The following is a 21,928-nucleotide window of genomic DNA, read 5'->3' on the forward strand; positions in this document are numbered from 1 at the left end:
AATAAGCATAATAAGCAGGAGTACTAGCAGATAACCACCCTGTTTGATGCATTTGAAGCTCATCATTCTAATGAGGTCTCCTCAAAATGTACATCAAATATTCGTGGCCTACAAGATGCAACAGAGAGCTCCAACCATTGGATGTAGGAATAAATGGAGACTTAATTCTAACAGTTAATGAAAGCTTCAATTTAACGGTGGCATTCTGATGATGTAAGAGCAGCCATGGATCAAAGACAGTCTGCCAATGATATTATTAAAGTAGATCTTTAGGCTTCAGTGATAATGCAGTTGGATGATTTCAGCTATTAATAAATTGTAGCAACTCTTTCTAAAATTTTTTTGATAAATTGGAAATCAATTTCTCAGTTTTTTGATAATTATGGTTTTTTGATAAATATATATTGTTAACATAAATGAACAGTAAATAAGAAGGTGCCATATAAAAGGTGGTGCCCTGGACATGGTGACTTACATTTTTTCCAAATGTAAAAAAGTCTGCTGCAGATGGTGTTCCTTGTTTGAGGAAACACACAAGAGGGGGTTTTAGTACCAAATGGGGCTGAATTTAGCTTTTGCTAAAAAAAGGATAATTTTTGCCTGGCTTGATTGAGTTAAGGAGTATTTCACTACTACAAGGAGACGATCAATTGACAACATGGATGATGGAACTGCTGTATTACTTGCTCAATCTAGCTGAAAAGGAGGATTCTAAGGCTTAGACACATGATACAAGTAGTTCTGCTATGCTGAATACCTCAGGTAATTATAATGTGTTTATATTTGTGATGATATTGAATAAAGTAAATACACTGGTGATGAGGATAGAGAGCAGCCATTGTTTGTGTGTGAAGTATCTGCTTTTGAGGATTTAGTTTTGGGACTGATATGTTGGTGTACATGTGGCATGGTCAAGAGTCTTGGTATATTTCATAATTTATTTATATTGTTATTATTATATTGCTATAGTTCGGTCATGTGATTCATGCTAAATTTCAATGTCAGTTTTGCAATCGGAAGGAATGGTGAGCCAGCTCAAGTTTATTAGGCAGTAGATACTTAATTAATCAGAAGTAAGTATAAAGTGCAATGCAAAGTAATGGCATTAATATTATTTTAGGCCCATACATGCATTTAGCTGTGCTGGAATGCTCCCATCACAATACTACCATTTCTGTCAATTGGCATCTCTTTGTGCAGTTGTGAAGAGGTACACAGATTCAGGTACTTTTAGTTTTGAGCTTCATTGTAGCATTGTAAATGTATTCACTATAGTACATAACGCAAAGGGATATATAGCTGCTATTGAAAGTTGTGCCGAAGCATCAATGATGAAGGCAATTGATGAAATACAAAGGCAGCCTCAGAATATGAGACTAATGGAGAGGTACAGGCTATTAGTAATAGTACATAATAATTATTATCAATTCGTAGTGGGTCATCACTGATGCTAGGTATGACTCAGCAACTTATGCCTACCATACAACTGTGTAGTGTCTTTCTGCAAGGTACTTGTATTTGTAGTGTATTCTATTTCACTTTAAATATCAATTTTTTAGTATTCATAAGATAGTAAGCTGTGTGACACATTCCAGAAAAGGACACACCTGCTCACAGACAAGAGAGCTTACTTCTATGAAGAGCTCCCACAAGTGATGGTTCCAATAAGGTTTATACTTGCCCTATCTGTTTGGAACGTGTTGAAGATGACTGTGGAAGGAAGAAGGGACATGATGCCATATTTTTTGATGGTCATAAGGAATGGTTTCATTGCCAGTGCGCTTGTTTGTCGCGGTCAGCTTTCCTGTCTCTTAAGGAGAGGAAGTGCTGCCAACTATTTATGTCAAAAGGTACTGAAAGATGTGAATGAATTTTTAAATCAAAACTGGAAATAGGATTGAATGCTATAGAGGTAGCTCACGATAATTCTCCACCAGTGACATCATATATTGTTGAGGAGTTGAAGCTGAAATACACACAGCATAGTACATAGTTGTACTTTTTCTTTTTTCTATATGCTTGTAGGGGCTAAGAATGAAGCAAAAGCAATGACATAGTCGTTGGTGTACAGCCTTTGCATAGCAATACGTCGTTTAAGGAGGAGCACCAAGGCCCCGTAAGAAAATTGCTATGTAGATCTATGAATGTAATCCTTGCTTTTTTTTTAAAGTAATCGTTATAATTGTAATGAGCAGTTCAGATTCTCCATTACCTCTTTTTGTACATATATACATGTATGTCTCATATAATGGTGATTAAAATCTTGGTTGTGTATGTTGATTCTTCTTTTGCCCCATCTCTCTACTGCCTGCATTCCTTCCTCTTGTTTTTGTCTTTATATTATTATGCCATTTAAAACAAGTGCCCCATGATGTTAGATTAGATAACATGCAACATGTGGAGTGTTTGTATGCTATTCCAATATCATGTTTATTCTCTCCCCACTCTCTCTCTAGGGTAAGTACAATATTTACTTATTTTATAATTTTTTTGCCACTAAAACTTGACTCAACTGTTTGTGATGACCTAGATTATGAGGTGCCTATACCCACTTATGGATTTTCAAAATCATAAAAAATTATTATTAATTAATTTAATTTTTTTATATATATTACCAATTAGATTCCACTCCTGGTTCGTTGGATGAAAGGAGAAAGATGAACCCTCCTGCTCAATTACCAAAAGGGCATAAGATTTCATTTATTATCAAATAGTTTCATTTAATATTTTCATATATCACCAATTAGATTCCACTCCTGACTCGTTGGACAAAAGGAGAAAGAAATATTCCCACGCTGTCGAAAAAAATCAGAAAAAATTCCAAAAATAAAATAAAAATAATTAAAAAATATTCCCACGCTCTCGGAAAAAATCAGAAAAAATTCCAAATGAATCCTTTTGCTCAATCACCAAGAGGGCGTAAGATTTATTATCAAATAATTTAATTTAATATTTTCATATATTACAGATTCTACTCCTGATTTGCTAGAAGAAAGGAGAAAGATGAACCCTTCTGCTCAATTACCAAGAGGGTGTAAGATTTATTATTAATTACTTTCATTTAATATTAATTTAATATATATTTTTTAGATATTTTGTGGTATTAGTATGCTGATATATGCATGTGATAAGGCAATCACGCCAACTGTAATCAGTCATCTAGCTGTAGACGTCCCATCAAAGAAGCTAATAACTGACCCCACTGCAGTGGAAGCATACACTAGGAAGTCTTGATAATGCTGAATCATCCTGTTTGATAAGTATTTTAAACTGTATTGCTTTATAAAGTTCACAGTGTTGGGATACATTTTGGGTGGAGTCATTGACTCACTTATCTTCTTAAAATGATTTATTTCGGTACTATAGTCGGTTCAAGTTGAGTTGCACAAGTACCACCCCTTATAACTTTTTAACGACCTGGGGGCGTAGCCCCAAGGTCGTTCCTATAATTGATTTCACCCACGTGCGATGTTTGTATATATATATATATATTTGTATGTCCACACTTACATTTCTTCTATACATGTTGTATTGGAGAAATAACAAAATTCATAAGCCTTAGCAACTATCCGCCCACGCTCCTTTACGTAGTGGGTGTGGTCACGGTAAACAAAATGGCGGCTTAAACTTGGGACAAAGTTAAGAGCTTTCTAACAGCAAGACAACATAGAGATACTGTCTAAAGACTTCTCTAAAAGCATTAGAAGGTAGAGAGAACCTCTATAAGTCTTAATAAAATCCAGTTATTCTTGCAAGGTGGTGAAATCAATTATAGGAATATTTTTTACATTGTTACGCTTGTTTAATCACTAATGCTAGCAACCTGAAATTTAGTATACTTGCAAAACGGGTTCTTCCGAAAATCTGTACCAATTTTTGAGTCTCTAGGTACTCTGGAAGGTTCTGAATGGGTTCTTCCACTCTAGTTCAAAGGGAGCCGCCATGATGAATCATTACGTGTAGGCTATATCACACTCGTGAATATCATTTGCATTTCATTACTATTAATGTTTTTTTTTATTTATAAAATAAAAGCAAACAGATAAGGTCCTCTAGAGAAGCTGGTATTCAACTAGCAGACCTTGCTACTGGAAACATACTGCTACATCTGTCCACAGCCTTCTTGGTTCTAGTTATTCTTCATCATCCTCAATCTAGGTTGATATCTTCCGTATCCGAGGTCTTTGTCAACTTTATAACAGAAAAAGGTCTAGCCAGTGATAATTAAAGGTAGTAGTATCCAAAGCAAGGATAAAACAGATGACAAAGAGTCTTAGAGGTGAAGAAACACTCAATAAAAGAGCTTGCTTGCACTGTACCACCATTTTTGGGTGTGGCTAGTAGTGACGTTTTGATGATGCAAAAATTGATTTACTTCCTGTGACAACTCAACTTGAACCGACTATACAACCTTCCAAATGAGAATGAATATAGCAGCTATGGATTGGGTAAGACTGATACTTACTAATACTGAATTAGAATGATATTCATTTGAGATTCAAAGACAAGATAGCAGAGACATGATAACTGGCGAACACAGGTCATTTTCCAGGCAATTTCCAATATTGGTAAACTGGAAAGAGGGTTTTTTACCATAAGAATATAAAAGTAAATAAAGGACTATCTCTAAGCCATGAGTTACTTGATAATTTACTTGTTATCAATACTAATAGGGTGAGTGTCACGGATTTTGAAGCTGATCAGAGTATCCAGTTATGGTGGGATAGCAAAATAAGGCATATCCTAATCAGCAAATAAGGAAGAAATGCAGAAAGGAAGAGGAAACTCTCTACAGGTATAAGAGTTCCAGCTCCTGACAGAGAATCAGATCTATACAGTGATACTGATACTAGTGATACCAGGGAAAGGGACTGTGATGATATACTATTGGAAGACTGGGGCAATTGGATGGAAGACTGATTTGTGAAATAATGTCCTCTTGCCCTTTTTCTATTATTTTATTATGATTATTATGATGCAAATATGTCGCTCTATTTTGATAAAAATGTTAATAAAAAGTAAAAATACAATATTGAGAGGGACAATATACATCCACTTTTTATTTATGGCTTTGAGATAAGCGTATACCATTTAAAGCCTTAGTTGAGAAGACACACCAGTTTGCTAAAAATGTCTGGAAGGTGTATTTGCAGAAAAATCAAGTAGACATAAGGTAATTTAATTAAATCATGCATATCTTTTACTATCATTTTTTGATCAACTGTAGGCCTAATGAACCAGTTAAATTATGTGCTGATAATATTTTGTGAGGTTCTTGAAGACATTTTCTGGATGATGATGAGCACATGAGAATCATGAGTCAGATGATGAACAAGAAGAATATTGAATTATACTTGCTAAGAATACACACAAATAAAAAGTAATTAACTATTTCATTAGGATGGTTGAAAGTCAGTGTATTCCCGCCTGGTGAATTTGGGTACTGCCTTCTCAATTCCTAATACACATAAGTTACTAGTCAGAATCATATCAATATACAGTAATAATTAATGCTCATGGACATCACTTCCCTCTTGTCATCACTGGAGGTGAAGGCTCGATCCTTTAGTGTCACATACTAAGGTTCCTCCCATACTCAAAAGCCTCTCCAGTAGTGACTAAAACTTCTGGTATACATGTAGGTAGTACCTCTTTGATGCATTGGAGAGACTGGGGCAGCACTGCCCCTAAGCCATGACAGTGGTTTTTCAATGATACATAGTGCCAGGTGGCAGTGCGGACACATATTGTACCCACCAAGTACTGGAGGCTCCTCATCATCTGTATGCATTCACATTATTATTATTATTATTATTATTATTAATATTCATTAAATTTTTCACTGCTAGATCTGCAAGTCAAAAGATGTGGACGAGGACAAAGACCAATGGGCCAGGTACTTGAGCTACTTGTTGAAGATGATGGCTGATTGATGGCTGTAGTGGCAATCCAAGTCTCTCAGGCAGTGTTATAGGGACAATGAATTGCTAAAGAAGAGAAAATATCGGCCAAGGATTAGAGAGGTTGAGCATGGCTGTTTCTCACCAATGATATTCACAACTTCTTGGGGGTTTGGCCCTGTTTCTGCTTTATTTTTTAAGAGCCTGGCAATTCTTCATTCGGAGAAGTTCCAGAGGCCGTACAACACCACTATCAATCTGATTCGTTGCCGATATTCATTTGCAATTCTCAAGGCAGCAATCAGATGCTTACGGGGATCACGCTCTAGAATGAAATCAATTGATTCTAATGACTTCTGTAGAGCCATCTCTGAAGCTTGCCTCACCATTACCTAACTTATTCATTATATCTTATTTATTATTTTCATTTCTTTCCATTATTAGGCTCTTTATTTTCTCATTTCTTAACCTCCTAAGTATCCTTGTCTTGTATTTATTTTTAAAAATGTTTATTTAAGGGCTCAGTTCCCTCCTACACTGTGTAGAGGTGGAGGACTACATCTTCACAACTAGCTTGTATAGCCGGCCTAATGACATCATTGACTGCTTATGTTAGGCTGTCACAGACTCTCAAAATATACTAGAAGTAATGTAGAACAATATGGGGGCGAGCCTAAGCAAGCAAAGCAATGTACAAACAATAGATGATGACAGACTAACAATAGTGCAACTTAGCAGGCTCAGATCTTGATGGATCTGGTAGTTCTGGCTCCACTAGTAAATCTCTGTAGGAATTAAACGGTCACCTTGCTTACAGCATTTAAAAGCAAGCATTTAGAAGCAGTCACTGTACAAGTGATATAGCTAAATCAGCAATTGTAGCCATGCAGTTTTCAAGTTAGGCTTCTCCACTGAAGGGCAAGTGAACTTGAAGTGTCAGAGTTGTGACTGGCATCAGTTATTTACATCAATGAAGAAGATGGAATCGAATATCTGCTTTCTTAAGCTTCCTTGCTGCAATAAGGACAAGTTTCATAGCTTCTTAATTGAATCTAAACCTTTCATAGCTGATGGAGAAGTTTTTGGATGGTATATCTGCCTTATATTGCTGATAGAAAACTCATAATTTCTTCCAGTGTGTTGGTCGTCATTTTATTTTACTGTGCGCACTCCCACTTTCAATGAAAAATTGAAACTTGACTTCGTATTGCATTGATAATGTATAGTATCTACCATATTACGCATAAATGGGGGTGACGTATGAGGACAGACAGAAAGACTGGGCATGGCTGAGATTACTGCTAGAGTGGAGTGAGCTCAGGCTCGTCTCAATTACTTCAGAAAAAACATCTTAATAAAAATTTAATAATAGTTATTATTATGACTTCAAGTGAACTGTACCATTTTGCTTGTGGCCATGTCTTTCTACATGTGCTTGTGGGTTTACAGCCTTGCCTTTAACAATTTTAATGTTATTATGGTGAGCTATGCTACTGAAAGAGACCATGATAACTGTGACAGAAATTTTTTAATTTTTGAATCTGGCCTCCATACTGTGCCCATGGCATACACTTTTATACTGTACGTGAAGGACAGAAGCGATTTGATGATGCTGTGTTAACAGTTTTATAGTGCACCTTCTCGTTTAAAACTCTGCCTTTTCTGAAAACGTTAACAATGGTGGTTGCTAACATTATCAGATTTACACTTTATAGTATGTAAAGGCTCCCATTAGTCTCACCACGCCCCTTCACTACCTGTATGGAGACACTCGTAGTAAAAAATTGTGCAATATGCAGAGAAATCCAAGTCCCAATCAGATTGCTCGAACAACGTGTAGAACAAGTAGTCATGTGACCGAAGAGCTCTGTTTAAGACAAAAGAGGAAGGAAGAATGAGGACCAAATAAAGGTAGGAAGGAGGCAGATGCTTTATCCTTGTCTTCTTTAGCTAGAAAGGATCTCTTTTAGCTGTTTTGACTGATATGGTCTCCTCTTTCCCATAATGTAGAGCCAACCACATGCTCTTCTTTGCACACATTTCAGATGGAAGTGTCTCCAGACCCTTCCTCTGCATGTAGTGAAGGGACGGGGCGAAACTAAGCTCCGATACACTAGGCAAAATGTTGTTTGCAACATTTGTACTATGATCTTGTAAGTAACATGTTGCCACTGTTCTATTTCAGGCAACATGTTGCTTACAAGATCACAAGTAACCACAAATGTTGCAAGCAACATGTTGCCTAGTATATGGGGGACCTTAAGACTATAATCAGTTGGCATTAGTTATATTTTACCTCGTACAGTAATTAATTTAACATTTTATATAATGGTGTAACAATATTCACCACCAAAAGTAATATTAAACCCAAAACTCAAAATTGTTAGGGAGGGTATCCTACAAGATAGAGAAGAGGATATGGCTAGTTCCAACTTCCAAGTGGCATGATTCCAGTGACCTGGCCAGTACATATTTATAAACCCCAGGCTTACTTATAAGCTGGCATTGATGTATGGAGTAGGTAGGTATAATTTTACTTATATTTGTACAATTTGGCATAAGTATACAGTATGCAATTATGTCTAAAAATGGGCTCAGAATATTTCCTTTGAGACTAGGAGTGCAGTCTAACAGAATGGTAAGTCCAACAATAGAACTTTGCTCTATTCATGTGTTTACCCAGTGCACTTCTGGTTGCAAATTTTGCAATATAATTATTCTAAACGCAGCTATTACAGTACAACTAGTACAACAAGTATAAAACAATGATTGAGAAGTAATAGAATAGGGTGGAGAATTATAAGTAATGTGATTCTCTCAGTTTATTTCTGTAATTTTTTATGCAAAAACAATAAGAATTACTTGACTCTCTACCCTATGTTAAATGGAGGGGGATTATACTGACCTTCTCTTCATACTCCCTAGTTCTTTGAGTCACGTCATCCTGAAATAATTGAAGATTACGTTTCTTTTGATGCTCTTGCTGACGTTGCTCCTTCTGCCTCTGGCGTATTTCTTGTTCCCTCTCCTTTTTATCTTGAATTTCCTTCAACAGCTTTTCCTTGTATGGATAAAGATTGGGTATACCAGAATCCTTTTTCTTTTCTATAACAAGTACAAATAGATGATAATGTATAAGGGTATATTTCACTAGAAAAAATTTTGTTCTAGAAAGGATTACATCAAGATTTTACACAGGATTCGGCATAGTGCTCATGTAGTATGAATTTTTAAAATTTGACAAATATACAGGGTATTTTTAGAAATCACTACTAAAAATTTTCCATTTTTCTAATACATTTACATTTCACATGTTGTATAAATTTTAAAACTGATTCTGATAAAAATTTGGATTTTTTACGAACAGGCACTAACACGTGCAATCTTACTAGAAGATTTCTTGCTCTTGCTTTTAGCCTCTTTCTTCATCTTGCGACGATGCTCTTTAACTTTTCTCTCAATCTTGTAACGTTTAGCTGCCGGTAGACGTTTGCTCTGTCTTTCTATAGGACCATAGTAAAGTAAAATGACAAACTAACGATGGCTACACTTACTTTTCTTTACCATCTCTTTTACACTTGGAACACGTGTCCTGGCTGTCTGGGTGTGGTCTAATAGTTATGAACACACTATGAACACACCCACTTTGACTCGCCCATTTTCCAATTTCAATTTTCAACTTCAAGTCTTCAACTGTTTTGAAATCCAAGGTGTTTATCGAGGCCATGGATATATCAGACTATATTCCCGTGTATGAAGGACAGCTAGCTTTTATTACTTTTACCATAACATCAATACTTCTGGTGGTATTGTGGACTTCCATATCTAGTGTGATCTTCATCATCATAGAGGCTTCTTGTGTTGTCACACTTCTGTCCCTGTGGAACCCAGTACGTATCAGTCGTGTAATTCTTGTCTCTCACCTATTAGGATTTGTGTTTGGTTTGGGTATCTTGATACTTCAGTTTGAAAGTGAATCAGGGATCCAGTATGTGGGGGCCTACTTGATATCACTCTCATTCTTTCACTGCTCAGAATATGTCATCACAGCCATTCATAATCCAAGAACACTTTCCCTAGATTCATTTCTTATTAATCATAGTAAAGAGTATGTTATAGCAGCTGTTGCTAGCTGGATTGAATACGCCTTGGAGTATTATTACTGGCCGTGGATTAAGTCTCTGTATTTTATAAGTTTTCTGGGCATTGCTTTGGTTGTTTTTGGTGAATCTTTACGAAAACTAGCTATGCTCACTGCAACGTCAAATTTTACTCACAATATTCAATATTACAAACGTCATGGACATCAACTTGTTACATGGGGGGTGTACAAATTTTTTCGTCATCCATCGTATGTTGGTTGGTTTTACTGGAGTTTTGGCACACAGCTTGTGTTATGTAATCCTGTGTGTGCTGTGGCATATGTAGCTGCTTCTTGGTTGTTCTTTCGTGATAGGATAATGTGTGAAGAAGAGAGTCTAGTTCATTTTTTTGGTCAGGAGTATCTTGACTATCAGGAGAAAGTTGGAACTGGATTGCCATTCATCAGTGGTTTTAGGTAACCAAGCATATCTAAACCAAATGAAGTAAATAATGAATAGAGATCTTACTTTTATTATTAGTTCATTGCTAAAATTTAATGCTAATTTATTTTTATGGTTAATGTTAATACATCATTTTAATTTTGTTAATGTTAATGACGTCATTTCACCACCCACGTGATAAGCTTTAGCTATTTTCGCCCTTTTCTGCACAACAGGCATGGATGCTGCTTTCCTCCTTCTGCTGTGCACATTGACCCTCACTGCACAAGTGAACTCTCAAGATTTACCCATTTTTAGATGTCCTACTCCTTCTATGACGAGATCCTGCAATGAGCAGAGAAGCGAAATATTTTTGGATTCCTGCAATAGCACTCAATGTGTAGAATGTTTAGCAGGCTGTGAAACATCAATCGCCAGCTATGGTACTCGTTGTCCATCAAACGAGTGTACACTTGGTTTATGTGCTGCTTATGTTTCTCTTACTCGTTTTGCTCCGATGTTGCCTTGCGTTGACACTTATGGCTCAGACTATTGCTCCTTCTGTGAAAATTGCTCTACCACTGATAGTGGATCTGGGGGTGGCAGTGGAATAATAGATGCAATGTGTGAGTCAAATTATATTTCTTTATTTTGCCGCCTGTTACCAAACGGCTCTAATTGTATCAATGATTTTGGTAGTACAGTTTGCAGTTATTGTCAAAATATACAAGCGTTATGCTCTTCGTTATCGCCATCTAGTCTTAATTCCACACAAAACGCAACTCTTTGCTCTAATCATGCCAGACTTTGTCTCTTATACGACACTGAGCCCTTCTGTAATTTAACTGCTTCTAATGCCACCTTCTGTTCTTACTGCAAATATACTGTTAACAACGGAATTTGTCCTCCATTACCAATTTGCTCCAATGACATAGCCTTAACCTGCCGTTTACTTAATAGTGATGATAATTGTGATACTCGCATCAATTCTGATTTTTGCCTTGAATGTAAGACTAATTATTCAGACTGTGGTAACATTGAAAATCTTTCTACTTTGCAAAGAAATGTTGTTTGTGAATCAGAAACAGCTTTATCTTGTCCGCATACATTGACAAACACAAACTGTTCCAGTGTTTCAACATACACCTGTAACTATTGTCAAGCAACACAAGACACTTGTTTATATGTGACAGAGTCTGGAAACGGCACCATTCCTTGTAATTCAAACGAAATTGAAATGTGTGCCGTTGATTATGGTTACTTTCCATGCTACTTGCTAAATGACACAAATTATTGCTCCAACTGTAGCAACTCACTTGCTGCTTGCAACTATCCCTATAGTCAAACATTCATTCCTCCATTTTGTGAAAGACCTTCATTTCTATCACTGTGCAGCTACTTTGTTGATTATGAGCGTACTAATAACTTACTTTGCTCTCAAGTTTTTTCAAATTATACTTGCATTGTGTGTCCATTTGCTACAAGAAACTGTACACAAACTTTCAGCAGTAGTGATGGCCAATCTTTACTTTGCTCCTCTGATTCAATTTCTATTTGTAATGACTTTGTTTATTCAGACGGAAGGTGTCTGACGAGTGACAGTGAAATAGATTGTGACTTTTGCTTGCTTCAAAGAATGACATGCAATAATAATACAAATTGCTCGTCGTGTGATAATGGAAATGAAGGAATGGAATCGTCTGGTAGTAATGAGACGTTAACATGTGATACTTTTGAAGCACTTTATTGTCAGCTGTTATCGAGTGACATGAATTCCTGTTTCATGAAGTACGATGCAACCCTATGTATAGGTTGTTCATATTACGTAGCACAATGTGGCCCATTGAGTGCTGATAATATAACACAAAGTCAACTGGACACTTTATGCATTCAAGAAGCACTCCCCTACTGTGAATTGGCTATAATTACAAACTCATCAAGTTTCTGTGGAGATGATTCTGACTGTTCGTACTGTTTCATAACTGAGGGTATATGCCACTCCTTTAGCAATGAAACTCTACAAATTTGTGCCAATGCTTCTGCTTTTGGAAACTGTGAGGGTTTCTTATACTATCCATGCTATACCTTCTTTGATCTTGATTACTGCGACACCTGTAACACTATTGTCACTGCTTGTCCTAACATCAATTATGACTCGCAATATATTCCACAGACATTATGTAGTGACACACAATATCTTTCGTTTTGCAATCAGATAATTATGCAACAAGACTGTGGGAAGGTGTATGGATATGTCATGTGTGACTATTGTCAAACTATCAATGCTACATGTCCTAGTGTGTCGCCTGATGATGTTCTCTCATCTTTCAATCAGTTTTGTCTCAATAATTCAGGTACCTGTACCCAGTTACTATCATCTGTACAGGATAACCAATGTAACACTACTTATACAAATCAGGACTGTGCTTTCTGTTCTCTTTTGGAATTTCATTGCAATAGATCTGTCTTTGATCTACCTTGTACAAAGGAGTTCATATTTTTCTGTGATTCTGCCTATAATCAAAATAACTGCGCCATGATGTACCCTGCAGATACATGTCAAACTTGCAGTGACTACTTGGCGAGATGTCCTATCATTGAAACCAGTAGTCTTGATCAGTTTTGTGCTTCCGATGCTAGTATTTCTACATGTGGTGCTTACCCATATGGCACTGGATGTCAGTCTTATTTTCAAAGCATCAATGTGACTGAGCTGCTGGTAATATGTGACTTTTGCTTATTTTACGGTTATAGTTGTCATGACATTGTATGTAAGGATATAGCACAACAATGTAACAATATAATAACTTATGGTGTGTCTCCTATATTCAATTTCACTGGATCAACCTTCAATCAATCAAATGATACAGATCAATGTCTACCATGTTCGGCCGCATATGCCATATGCTTAGAACTGCCAGTAAGTGGAGGGGGTATGGGTAGTGGATCCAGCATTGTTGACACCGGTAATAGCATTGGCACTAATAGTTTGCCCTCAAGTTTCCATGCTAGCACACAGTCAGTAGTATACAGCGTATTACCATCATCACTATCTCTTACATCAACAGTTCTTGTTGCCTTTTCTACAATCACTTCAGTTGTTAGTGGTACTATTGATAGCCTCAGTGTCACAAAAAGTACTACAGATTTTGGGATAATTGGCTTCACCTCTACTGTTATTGAAATGACCAACCCTACTACTGTTATCAGTAGGGACATGGATATCTCCTCTACTGCTAATATCATTAGTATTGTTGACTCATCTGTAGCTGTCATTTCTCCTACTACTGATATTGTTCCTACTTCAGATACTTTTATAACTTCCTCCATCACTGCCACTGACAATACTACTACTGCTACTTCTATAGATATTGCATCTACTAGTTCTACTGCTACTGCTACTTCTATAGATATTGCATCGACTAGTTCTACTGCTACTGCTACTTCTATAGATATTGCATCTACTAGTTCTACTGCTACTGCTACTTCTATAGATATTGCATCTACTAGTTTTACTGCTACTGCTACTTCTATAGATATTGCATCTAATAGTTCTACTGCTACTGCTACTTCTGTAGATATTGCATCTACTAGTTCTCCTTCCATCAGTAGTCGTACTTCATCCATTGCTTCTCAAACTATCCTTAGCACTATTAGTGAAAGTACTAGTGTTGTCAGTTTTATTGAAAGCACTTCATCTGTTTCAAGTAGAAGTACATCTTCCATTAACACTATCTCTGTCACTCCTACCCCTACCACTACTAGTGCTACTAGTGCTACTCCTCCTGGAACAACCACTAGGACTACTCCATCACCAACAGAATCACCAACCATACCTGTAAGTTTTTAAATTTTGTAACTATTTTTAATTCTTCAAATTTTATAGACCGGTAATGTTGTAAGCGTTGAAACTCTGAGTGCAGAAGAGGTTCGGAATGCTATTACTTTGCGTTTTAATGGATTAACTGTAAGTGAATTCACATGACTCATTTAAAACATAGCCTGTGGCTTGTGCCAGCAGCCTTACCATAAAAAAGTACTGTGCAAATCAGCATATGCTTAGATCATTATTAATGAATTCTCTTTTCTTAACAGGTTGAATTGTTCCTTAGTAGAATTTCTGATTTTATACAAGCCATTACATCACTAACTAACAAGGCTCTTTCTTCAACAAGAAAGCGTCAACAAGCAATAACATCTGATGGGGTGCTGATAGTTGATGGATCATTACAACTTTTATCCAACAATGAGCTAGAAGTTGCTTTCTTAGTACGTGACACAAGTGGTAATGTGGTGATTGGCAGTACTGTGATACAAGCTATCAGAGCCAACGAAACAAGTTTAACACAATCAGTAAGTAATGCAATATAATCAGAACTGATATAATTATTATCTTTTATGTTATCATTTTAGGTGGGTGCAACTGGCATAGCTAGAATAACAGAGGGTGTTCCTGAGCATTTAACACCAACCCCATCAGTATCAAGTGGTGGGCTCTCTGAAGGGGCAATAGCTGGTATTGTAATTGCAGTTCTAATATTAGTAGCTGTTGTTTTACTTTTGATTGCCATTTTTGCTTATTTCTATTCAAAGCATGGAAGAGGCAGAGGAAAGTATATCTTTGCTTCAGAAATAGCTGAAAAGAATTTAAGAACAATGAGCGAAATTCATGAGAAGGACAGAACAGAAAGTGTGGCAATGCGTCACCTGTCTACTACAGAGCCAACCCCAGGTATTGAAAAGGAAGATAAACCAGCACAGAATCAAGAAACTGCATCCCTCAATGTCCCAAAACCTAATGCCAGTAATGGTGAAGCTAGTGCATCTGAAGTTTCAGAAAAAGAAACCAAATCAGTCACAAAAGAAACTGTGGACTTAAAGAAAGCTGAGCCAGTTGCCACAAAGAAAGATGAAGTACCTAGTGGAGATCAACTACCTGCCAAAGATGAAGGACCTGTGAAAAATGCCCAAGATGATGAGGATACTGACAGTGAAGAACAATATGTTATGTATGATTTGTAAAATAGTCACATACACTGTATGAACACTAGTTTCTATGTACATGTAGATGCTTAATTGCTTCCTTTTACTTTTTGTCTTTTTTGCAAATTATCTTGCCTTTTTGTTAATAATAAAGAGCTTTCTTTGAATAGCATAATAATAATATTAATAAGAACAATAATAATAATAATAACCAAGATCTAAGAAATAACACACATTAATGAAACACTTAATCCATTGCTAACCAAAAAAACAAACTTTTTAAAAGAAATCAACTCTAAAAGCTATGTCAACATATAAGGAGGAGTTATTGTGTACATCTCATTAATTGGATGTCACACCTTTCAGTTCGACACCTAATTTGTACCCAGCGTGCTTATTCCAGTCAAACTTAGTGCGAGTGACAGGGAGTTGACGACGAAGTGCTTTAAATGTGGTTTGGCTCATAGTTTTATAGTTGTCACCAATGGCACTCTACGTGATGATGATAATGATACGTTATGCACATTAAGAAATGCCACCACTGACCTGATAATCACTCTCAGCTTTCTCAATGACTTTAATAATAGCTTTGGCAGTACCGTCTTCATTCTATATATAAATAATTGTTATCGTTAAAAGTGATAGTTAATACTCACGGAAGAGTTGAAGGATTCTTTGACATCTTTGAACGAAACCAATTGAACATTACCATCCTCATAATAATGTACCTATAGCATGATGCATGAATGAAATCAGGAGAGCTATAATTAATCTGCTTACCTGGACCTTTATTTCACCTTCCAATTGACCTGAACCACCTGGTGAAAAACTAGCTCGCCACTCTGACCTCCACCGACCATTCCTGTGTAATGATAATGACAAAGATTAATATGAACTATTTTACAATGTGACTTACCAAAAGTTCTGAGGACTAAATTTGTGATCTTCTAAACAAGCTATTAAATTAATTTTTCCACCTGACGATGACCCATAGACCTAAAAATAATAGAAAGGAGTACATATGTACCGTCTATCACTACCATGTACAGCACCAGAACTACTGTGTTAGTAATTTGGTAGGCAAGTAATGTACATGTACATGTACGGGTTGTATAGAATACAACACCTCATAATAATGGAATGCTGAGACGCATCAAATATCATTGATTTCTGTCATGACCATATATGGGCAACTGCTGCAAGAATAAACATAAACTGCATAAACTGTCAACACAAGACTGGTATGATGCATTAAATGCCTTTTCATAACTAACTCTTGGTCAAAATAAGATTTAAAAGAATCTAAGCATGTTACTCTGTATTAAAAGGTTCATGCATGAAACATGCCATTAAATGTCCATTGAAAATTAAAAAATGAAAGTTTGAATAAAATAAAAAAGCAACCTTACTGTGACCGGCTTGTATTGATTTCGCTAAACTACCTAAAAACCATTCTAATGGTACTATAACCATGCATTGCCAAGTCACAACTTTTACACAACCTAGCAGTGGCTTACAGTAACTACTCCATCAGGATAATGCTCTTTGCAATAGGTTTGCAATGCTGAATCAAGAGAAGAACGAAACTTTTCTGCAGCCTCATCAACAGAAGTAGGTTGAACATCACTTGCATCCTACAGTTGTCATCAGTTAAGTACTTATATTCATTACCATTGCCGTACCTTTCTTAAGTGATCGTATTGAAAGGAGCGCTTTCCTCTTGGATCAAGAAATCTGGAACTGGAGCCATCAACTCTTCCATGCTTTGTAACCAAAACCTAAGTAATAAAAAGTAAATGAACATCTTAAGCTTTCATGTAGTCACATTAATATTGCTAAATTATTATAAAAGTACAAGTAAAACATCAGATTGCATGGAACTACATGTACATGTAGATTTAACTTTAAAATCAAGTTTCTACAATAATTAAAAGATAGGTCTGCCATTTATTTGTATACAATACATGATGCACATAGCTTCCTTCCTGTTAAGCTATCTGCTGCATTTTAAAATTAATTGCCCGGGTAAAGTTCATCCCAAAGCAGGATGGACTGACTGGCAAAAGTACAGAAATCACTCTTCAGACAACAGCTCTTCACAGTAAATAACAAAATATAGTTTCTTTAAGCTATTCACATAAACTCATTCTAACATTTCAATAATTTATATAACAGCAATTCATGTCAGCAGAATTTACACTCGTGAAATTTGAGTGGCTGGGAGACGCTGATAAACACAACGATCAATTTGCATCAAGTTAGAAACACTGGCTAGCATTGAAAGTGAAAGAAAACAACACAAACTTATATTTACAATTTCTAAATTGCTAACTAAAAACATGGCACATATGGCTACATGCATTATGGATGTAAGCCTCTTGATTTGTAAGATAAAATAATTCATAAACTTTAACTACAGACCAAATGAATAAAATTAAAAGTAGAATTAGTAAAAGAAACATTACACTTACATGTACAAGGACTAAGTATGATATAAGTTGTTGTTAAAACTTCAATATGTACATGTACATGTACATGCATGTTCAAAGTTTGCCATATTTAGAGTAAGGAAAGTGTGTGTGAAACAAAAAAGAAAATATTCATGTAGCTAGTTGGTTAACACATCAAATATGTATCTTTAGACTTACAAAAACAAATAAAAAGACTATACAGCATTATTGGTTTAAATTGATTAGTGTCATTATTTTAATGCCCGTAAATCCTGGGTCAAGAGGCAAGGTTTAAATGTATAGCCGGCAATAAAGCATTACAGGTAGATGTACATGTAGCTACGTACATGCATCATTAACAGCTCTACAGTACATGTACATACATATTCGATGTACATCATTTTAAAAAATATGCAACATATTCTAATTAATGCACACAACAAGCCATAACTGTTCCTAGCAATATGAAAGATATTGAAATAAAAAGATTGAATAAATAATACTGTATATACTTGAGGAATATTGTAAACACAAAATATAAATTCATAACAAATAAAATGTGCAGATGCACACTTGTTCAAAATGGTATGGCTAATATCAGATGATGGGAGTCAATCTTATTATTAACAAATTAAAATTATAATAGGAAATTGTACTATAAGAGTATTGCAAATAATAACACATGTATAATAGGTAACAAATATCAATATTAACAGTACAGTGCACCTGTAAGTTCAATGCATATGTATGTATTCTATTGTTTTATCTACAAAAATGTCACAGTCTTATGAGGTGGGCATTGGCTGCTGAAGTACTAAACTAAAACCAGAATAATAACAATAATTATTGGAAAAGTATACATTAGTGCAAGTCCTTATATGGAAGTGCATGTAAATCATCAATGTGTTAACTAACTTGCTCCTTGTCAACCTTAACAGGAGTGAATTGATCCATATTGTATTCACTGAAGGCTCTGTGTACAGCAGAGGGTAAAGAAGAGACAGAAAAGGCACAAAAACATAGAGAAGGGAAAAATATGTGTAAACACTCTAAACAACAAAATATCAATCATTACTTTGAAGCACCTTCTTTCAGCAAAGTGTCATTATTCAAAAGGACTCTAACATCTGTAACAGATTTAGGTGACATTAATAGTACTACCAAAAGTATAGTGTGCTGTCCTACCGTTAAATACTTCATTGAACTCTCCAGGTGGTGCGTTCTTTATGAATCCAGACGCAATACGTACCTAAGAGAAGGTGTAGAAAGTCAAAGCGCTCTTTATAAGAGCCAGCTAACCTTATCGTTGTCGCTAATACCTTCTGCCATTCTTCAGTTCTTCCCCTAGTCGTGATCACGTGATGAATGCTGCCACGCCTTCTATGAAATTAGGTACGCCCATAATTTTCAATAATAAAATTCTGCCAAAAATATAATCTACAGTGTATGAGAGTATGTTAAGTGATAACAGCTACACCAACAGCTCCATAATGTTTTCTCATAGGAGGCCCAACAGACCATTCTTCTCGCTGTATATCATACACTTCAATTGAGCTCATATTAGACACACCGTTATAACCACCAATTGCATATATTTGATTACCAACAGTAACTGCAGCTACTCGGCCTAAACAAAGGAGATAAAAACAAATATAATAATTTACATTTGCATTGTAAAGAATTTTCCAAGTCAATCAAAGCACTATAACTTACTTCTGTGATATATCATTTTAGGAAGCAACTGCCATACATTAGTGGCAGGATCATAACACTCCACAGAGTCCAGGCACTGATGTCCATCATAGCCACCAATACTGATACAATAGTAAAAATAAAGTAAATATTTAGATGCATATTTTATATTATTTTTTGATACCTAAAAATTTTTCCCACTGCTGCAGTGACACCTAAACGGCAACGCTGAGAATTCATATTAGCAACAAAGACCCACTGCTGTAATTCTGGGTCATATCGCTCAACACTGCTAAATATAGATAAACCATCATGGCCACCTAATTAAAAAATAGAAGCATAAAAGTTTTGCAGCCATTACACTACTAATTATTATGAAAAAGAAAATACATGTACATGTACATGTACATGTATATGTAAAAAGTAAGTACGTGTATGTTTGAGAGAATTTGGTTACTTTGTTGAACAAATTAGGTACTACTTCATTGCTACATGTAAATTATGTATGAATTCTACAATAGCTGGTAAGTGACACAAACAACAAGAACAATCAATGGCTATAACTAACCCATAACATATATGCAACCATTCACAACAGCAGCTCCAGGAGCACTACGATTGGTCAGCAATGGCGGGGCCATTGTCCATTTGTCATCAGGGACACTATAACTAATGACAAAAAATGAATGCAAGTGGTAATAAACAATGACGACATACACTTCAACAGAATTCAGTGAATGAATCCCATCATATCCACCAATGATAAAGATCTGATCTCCAAGAACAGCTACACCCATAGCACTACGACATGTCAACATTGGTGAACATGAGCTCCATTTCTCCGTCTAGGATTCAGTAAAGTATGCATAACAGACATGACTCAATTAATAATGTTTCTTTACTTGTATGTCATAACATTCCACCACTGATAAACGATTAATAGTTCCATCATAGCCACCAAAAACATAAATCTTTCCCTCTAATTCAGCAACACCAACTCTACTCCTTTGGATATCCATTGGCTCTGATATATACCATGCCCCATCATGTATATCGAACCTGATATATAATGAATAATAAAAGCTAATTCATTATACTTAAGTCCAGTGCAACTGATGCCAAAATATTTTCATACTTTGGACTACTGATCAAATGTACATGTACAGGTCATGATTACTTTTAATATACATGTACATGTAAGGTGTTGCATACTGTAGTGTTATTAGCTGTACCTTTCAACTGAATAGACTGAATTTTCAGTACAACCCAATCCTCCAACAACATAAATGACACCATCTTCAGATATGCTCATTCTTTTTTGCAGTTGACTAGAAGGCAACAAATGCTTTCTATCAGTAAGGACATGAGTATATATCAGTATATCATCAATCAGATTTCGACATTGGATATCATTCTGTATGAGGTCATTTCTTAATATTTTGTCCACCAAAACAGAAGGTGACAACTGTGACATTCGAACATTCGATAAAAGCGAGGTTAAATGAATGATCCTGCTGGATTTATCATGTAGTATCCAATTCTTAATAGCATCAAAAACCTCATCTTCTGAATTAACTATGAAAATTAAATGAAAAAAAAACATTTTCTAACCATGTGCTACATTACAATGTTATTTATGAGGCGTGATCATAACAAGGATTAATTATGTGGGTCAAATATAATTACTTGGCTCCACTTAGGGACACTGTGTGTGCACACAAAACTCACTGTTAAGTTTATTATTACTCGTTAAACTGGAAACTTCCTCAAAAGTTAATTCAAGAAACTCATTTTCACAGGTCACCTCAGTGAACCTTGCTAGAGAATAACGCTCTGCTGCTTCAACCAGAAACTGACAGCTATGCAACCCTGCAAAAGACTTGATCCCCAAACAGTTACTAGGAGAGAGCTGCTGCTTTAGGAAACTTAAACAAGCTGACACTAAATGATCAATCTGAAACAAGCTAGCAGCAGATAGCAATGACTGAACATTGTCACTCTTAATTGTTACGTGACCAGTGTAAAATAGTTCAAGTACACATTTCAGTGCCACTGGATCCACATCATGCAATATTACTTCACTTTTCTGAGATTCTTCCATCCCTGAACGGAACATAGCAGCAAAGTAGCGACAACAAGCCACGAGGACAACTTTATGAGCATGAAATTGAGCATCCTCTGTCTTTAATATCACGTCACATAAGTCTTTCTGGTAGTATAGGCTTTTCAAAGCTTTGAACGCATCAGAAAAGTGAGTCTTGGGTGAGTGAACAACGTAGGCCATACCAGCCAGGAGTAGATGAAGACCAGTCGAGTCGAGTCGACTGACTGACTGAGTCGAGGCTTTTAAGTTTAGAGGTAAAGGGTTAAAAATAAGCCA

The 21,928-nt window shown here is 35.9% G+C and overlaps 5 protein-coding genes across 6 annotated transcripts; 2 read left to right on the top strand and 3 right to left on the bottom strand.

The window, feature by feature from the left end:
- Positions 1–8,767: 8,767 nt before the first annotated feature.
- LOC105316662 (guanine nucleotide-binding protein-like 3) lies at positions 8,768–9,530 on the bottom strand. Its single transcript, XM_020008917.1, has 3 exons — positions 9,455–9,530; positions 9,290–9,403; positions 8,768–9,005 (listed from the first exon to the last, which is right to left on the bottom strand). Exons 1-3 carry the CDS (start codon positions 9,465–9,467, stop codon positions 8,776–8,778), a joined length of 357 nt encoding a protein of 118 aa, XP_019864476.1. The 5' UTR covers positions 9,468–9,530; the 3' UTR covers positions 8,768–8,775.
- A 25-nt stretch (positions 9,531–9,555) lies between these two features.
- LOC100636862 (protein-S-isoprenylcysteine O-methyltransferase-like) lies at positions 9,556–10,482 on the top strand. The gene has a single exon (XM_003383952.3). It carries the CDS (start codon positions 9,626–9,628, stop codon positions 10,460–10,462), a length of 837 nt encoding a protein of 278 aa, XP_003384000.1. The 5' UTR covers positions 9,556–9,625; the 3' UTR covers positions 10,463–10,482.
- Positions 10,483–10,596: 114 nt separating this feature from the next.
- On the top strand, positions 10,597–15,483 carry LOC109593817 (uncharacterized). 2 transcript variants are annotated; one of them, XM_020008920.1, is made up of 5 exons: positions 10,597–13,833; positions 13,876–14,261; positions 14,310–14,390; positions 14,519–14,776; positions 14,837–15,483. In XM_020008920.1, the coding sequence occupies exons 1-5, from the start codon at positions 10,662–10,664 to the stop codon at positions 15,443–15,445; spliced, it is 4,506 nt and encodes a 1,501-aa protein (XP_019864479.1). In that variant the 5' UTR covers positions 10,597–10,661; the 3' UTR covers positions 15,446–15,483. The 2 variants fall into 2 exon arrangements, with proteins under 2 accessions (XP_019864479.1, XP_019864478.1); XM_020008919.1 differs by having other exon boundaries at positions 10,597–14,261.
- A 101-nt stretch (positions 15,484–15,584) lies between these two features.
- Positions 15,585–19,260, bottom strand: LOC100635344 (F-actin-capping protein subunit alpha-1-like). Its single transcript, XM_003383940.3, has 11 exons — positions 19,156–19,260; positions 19,042–19,105; positions 18,932–18,983; positions 18,772–18,829; positions 17,089–17,184; positions 16,924–17,040; positions 16,323–16,402; positions 16,187–16,268; positions 16,063–16,134; positions 15,953–16,015; positions 15,585–15,898 (listed from the first exon to the last, which is right to left on the bottom strand). Exons 1-11 carry the CDS (start codon positions 19,183–19,185, stop codon positions 15,749–15,751), a joined length of 864 nt encoding a protein of 287 aa, XP_003383988.1. The 5' UTR covers positions 19,186–19,260; the 3' UTR covers positions 15,585–15,748.
- On the bottom strand, positions 19,261–21,909 carry LOC100636988 (kelch-like protein 18). The gene is made up of 8 exons (XM_020008921.1): positions 21,277–21,909; positions 20,781–21,123; positions 20,451–20,607; positions 20,266–20,393; positions 20,117–20,217; positions 19,733–19,868; positions 19,570–19,670; positions 19,261–19,483 (listed from the first exon to the last, which is right to left on the bottom strand). Exons 1-8 carry the CDS (start codon positions 21,830–21,832, stop codon positions 19,314–19,316), a joined length of 1,692 nt encoding a protein of 563 aa, XP_019864480.1. The 5' UTR covers positions 21,833–21,909; the 3' UTR covers positions 19,261–19,313.
- Positions 21,910–21,928: the final 19 nt, after the last annotated feature.

This window comes from Amphimedon queenslandica, unplaced genomic scaffold (genome assembly GCF_000090795.2).
Source record: "Amphimedon queenslandica unplaced genomic scaffold, v1.1 AMPQUscaffold_13504, whole genome shotgun sequence".
NCBI classification, from domain to species: domain Eukaryota; kingdom Metazoa; phylum Porifera; class Demospongiae; order Haplosclerida; family Niphatidae; genus Amphimedon; species Amphimedon queenslandica.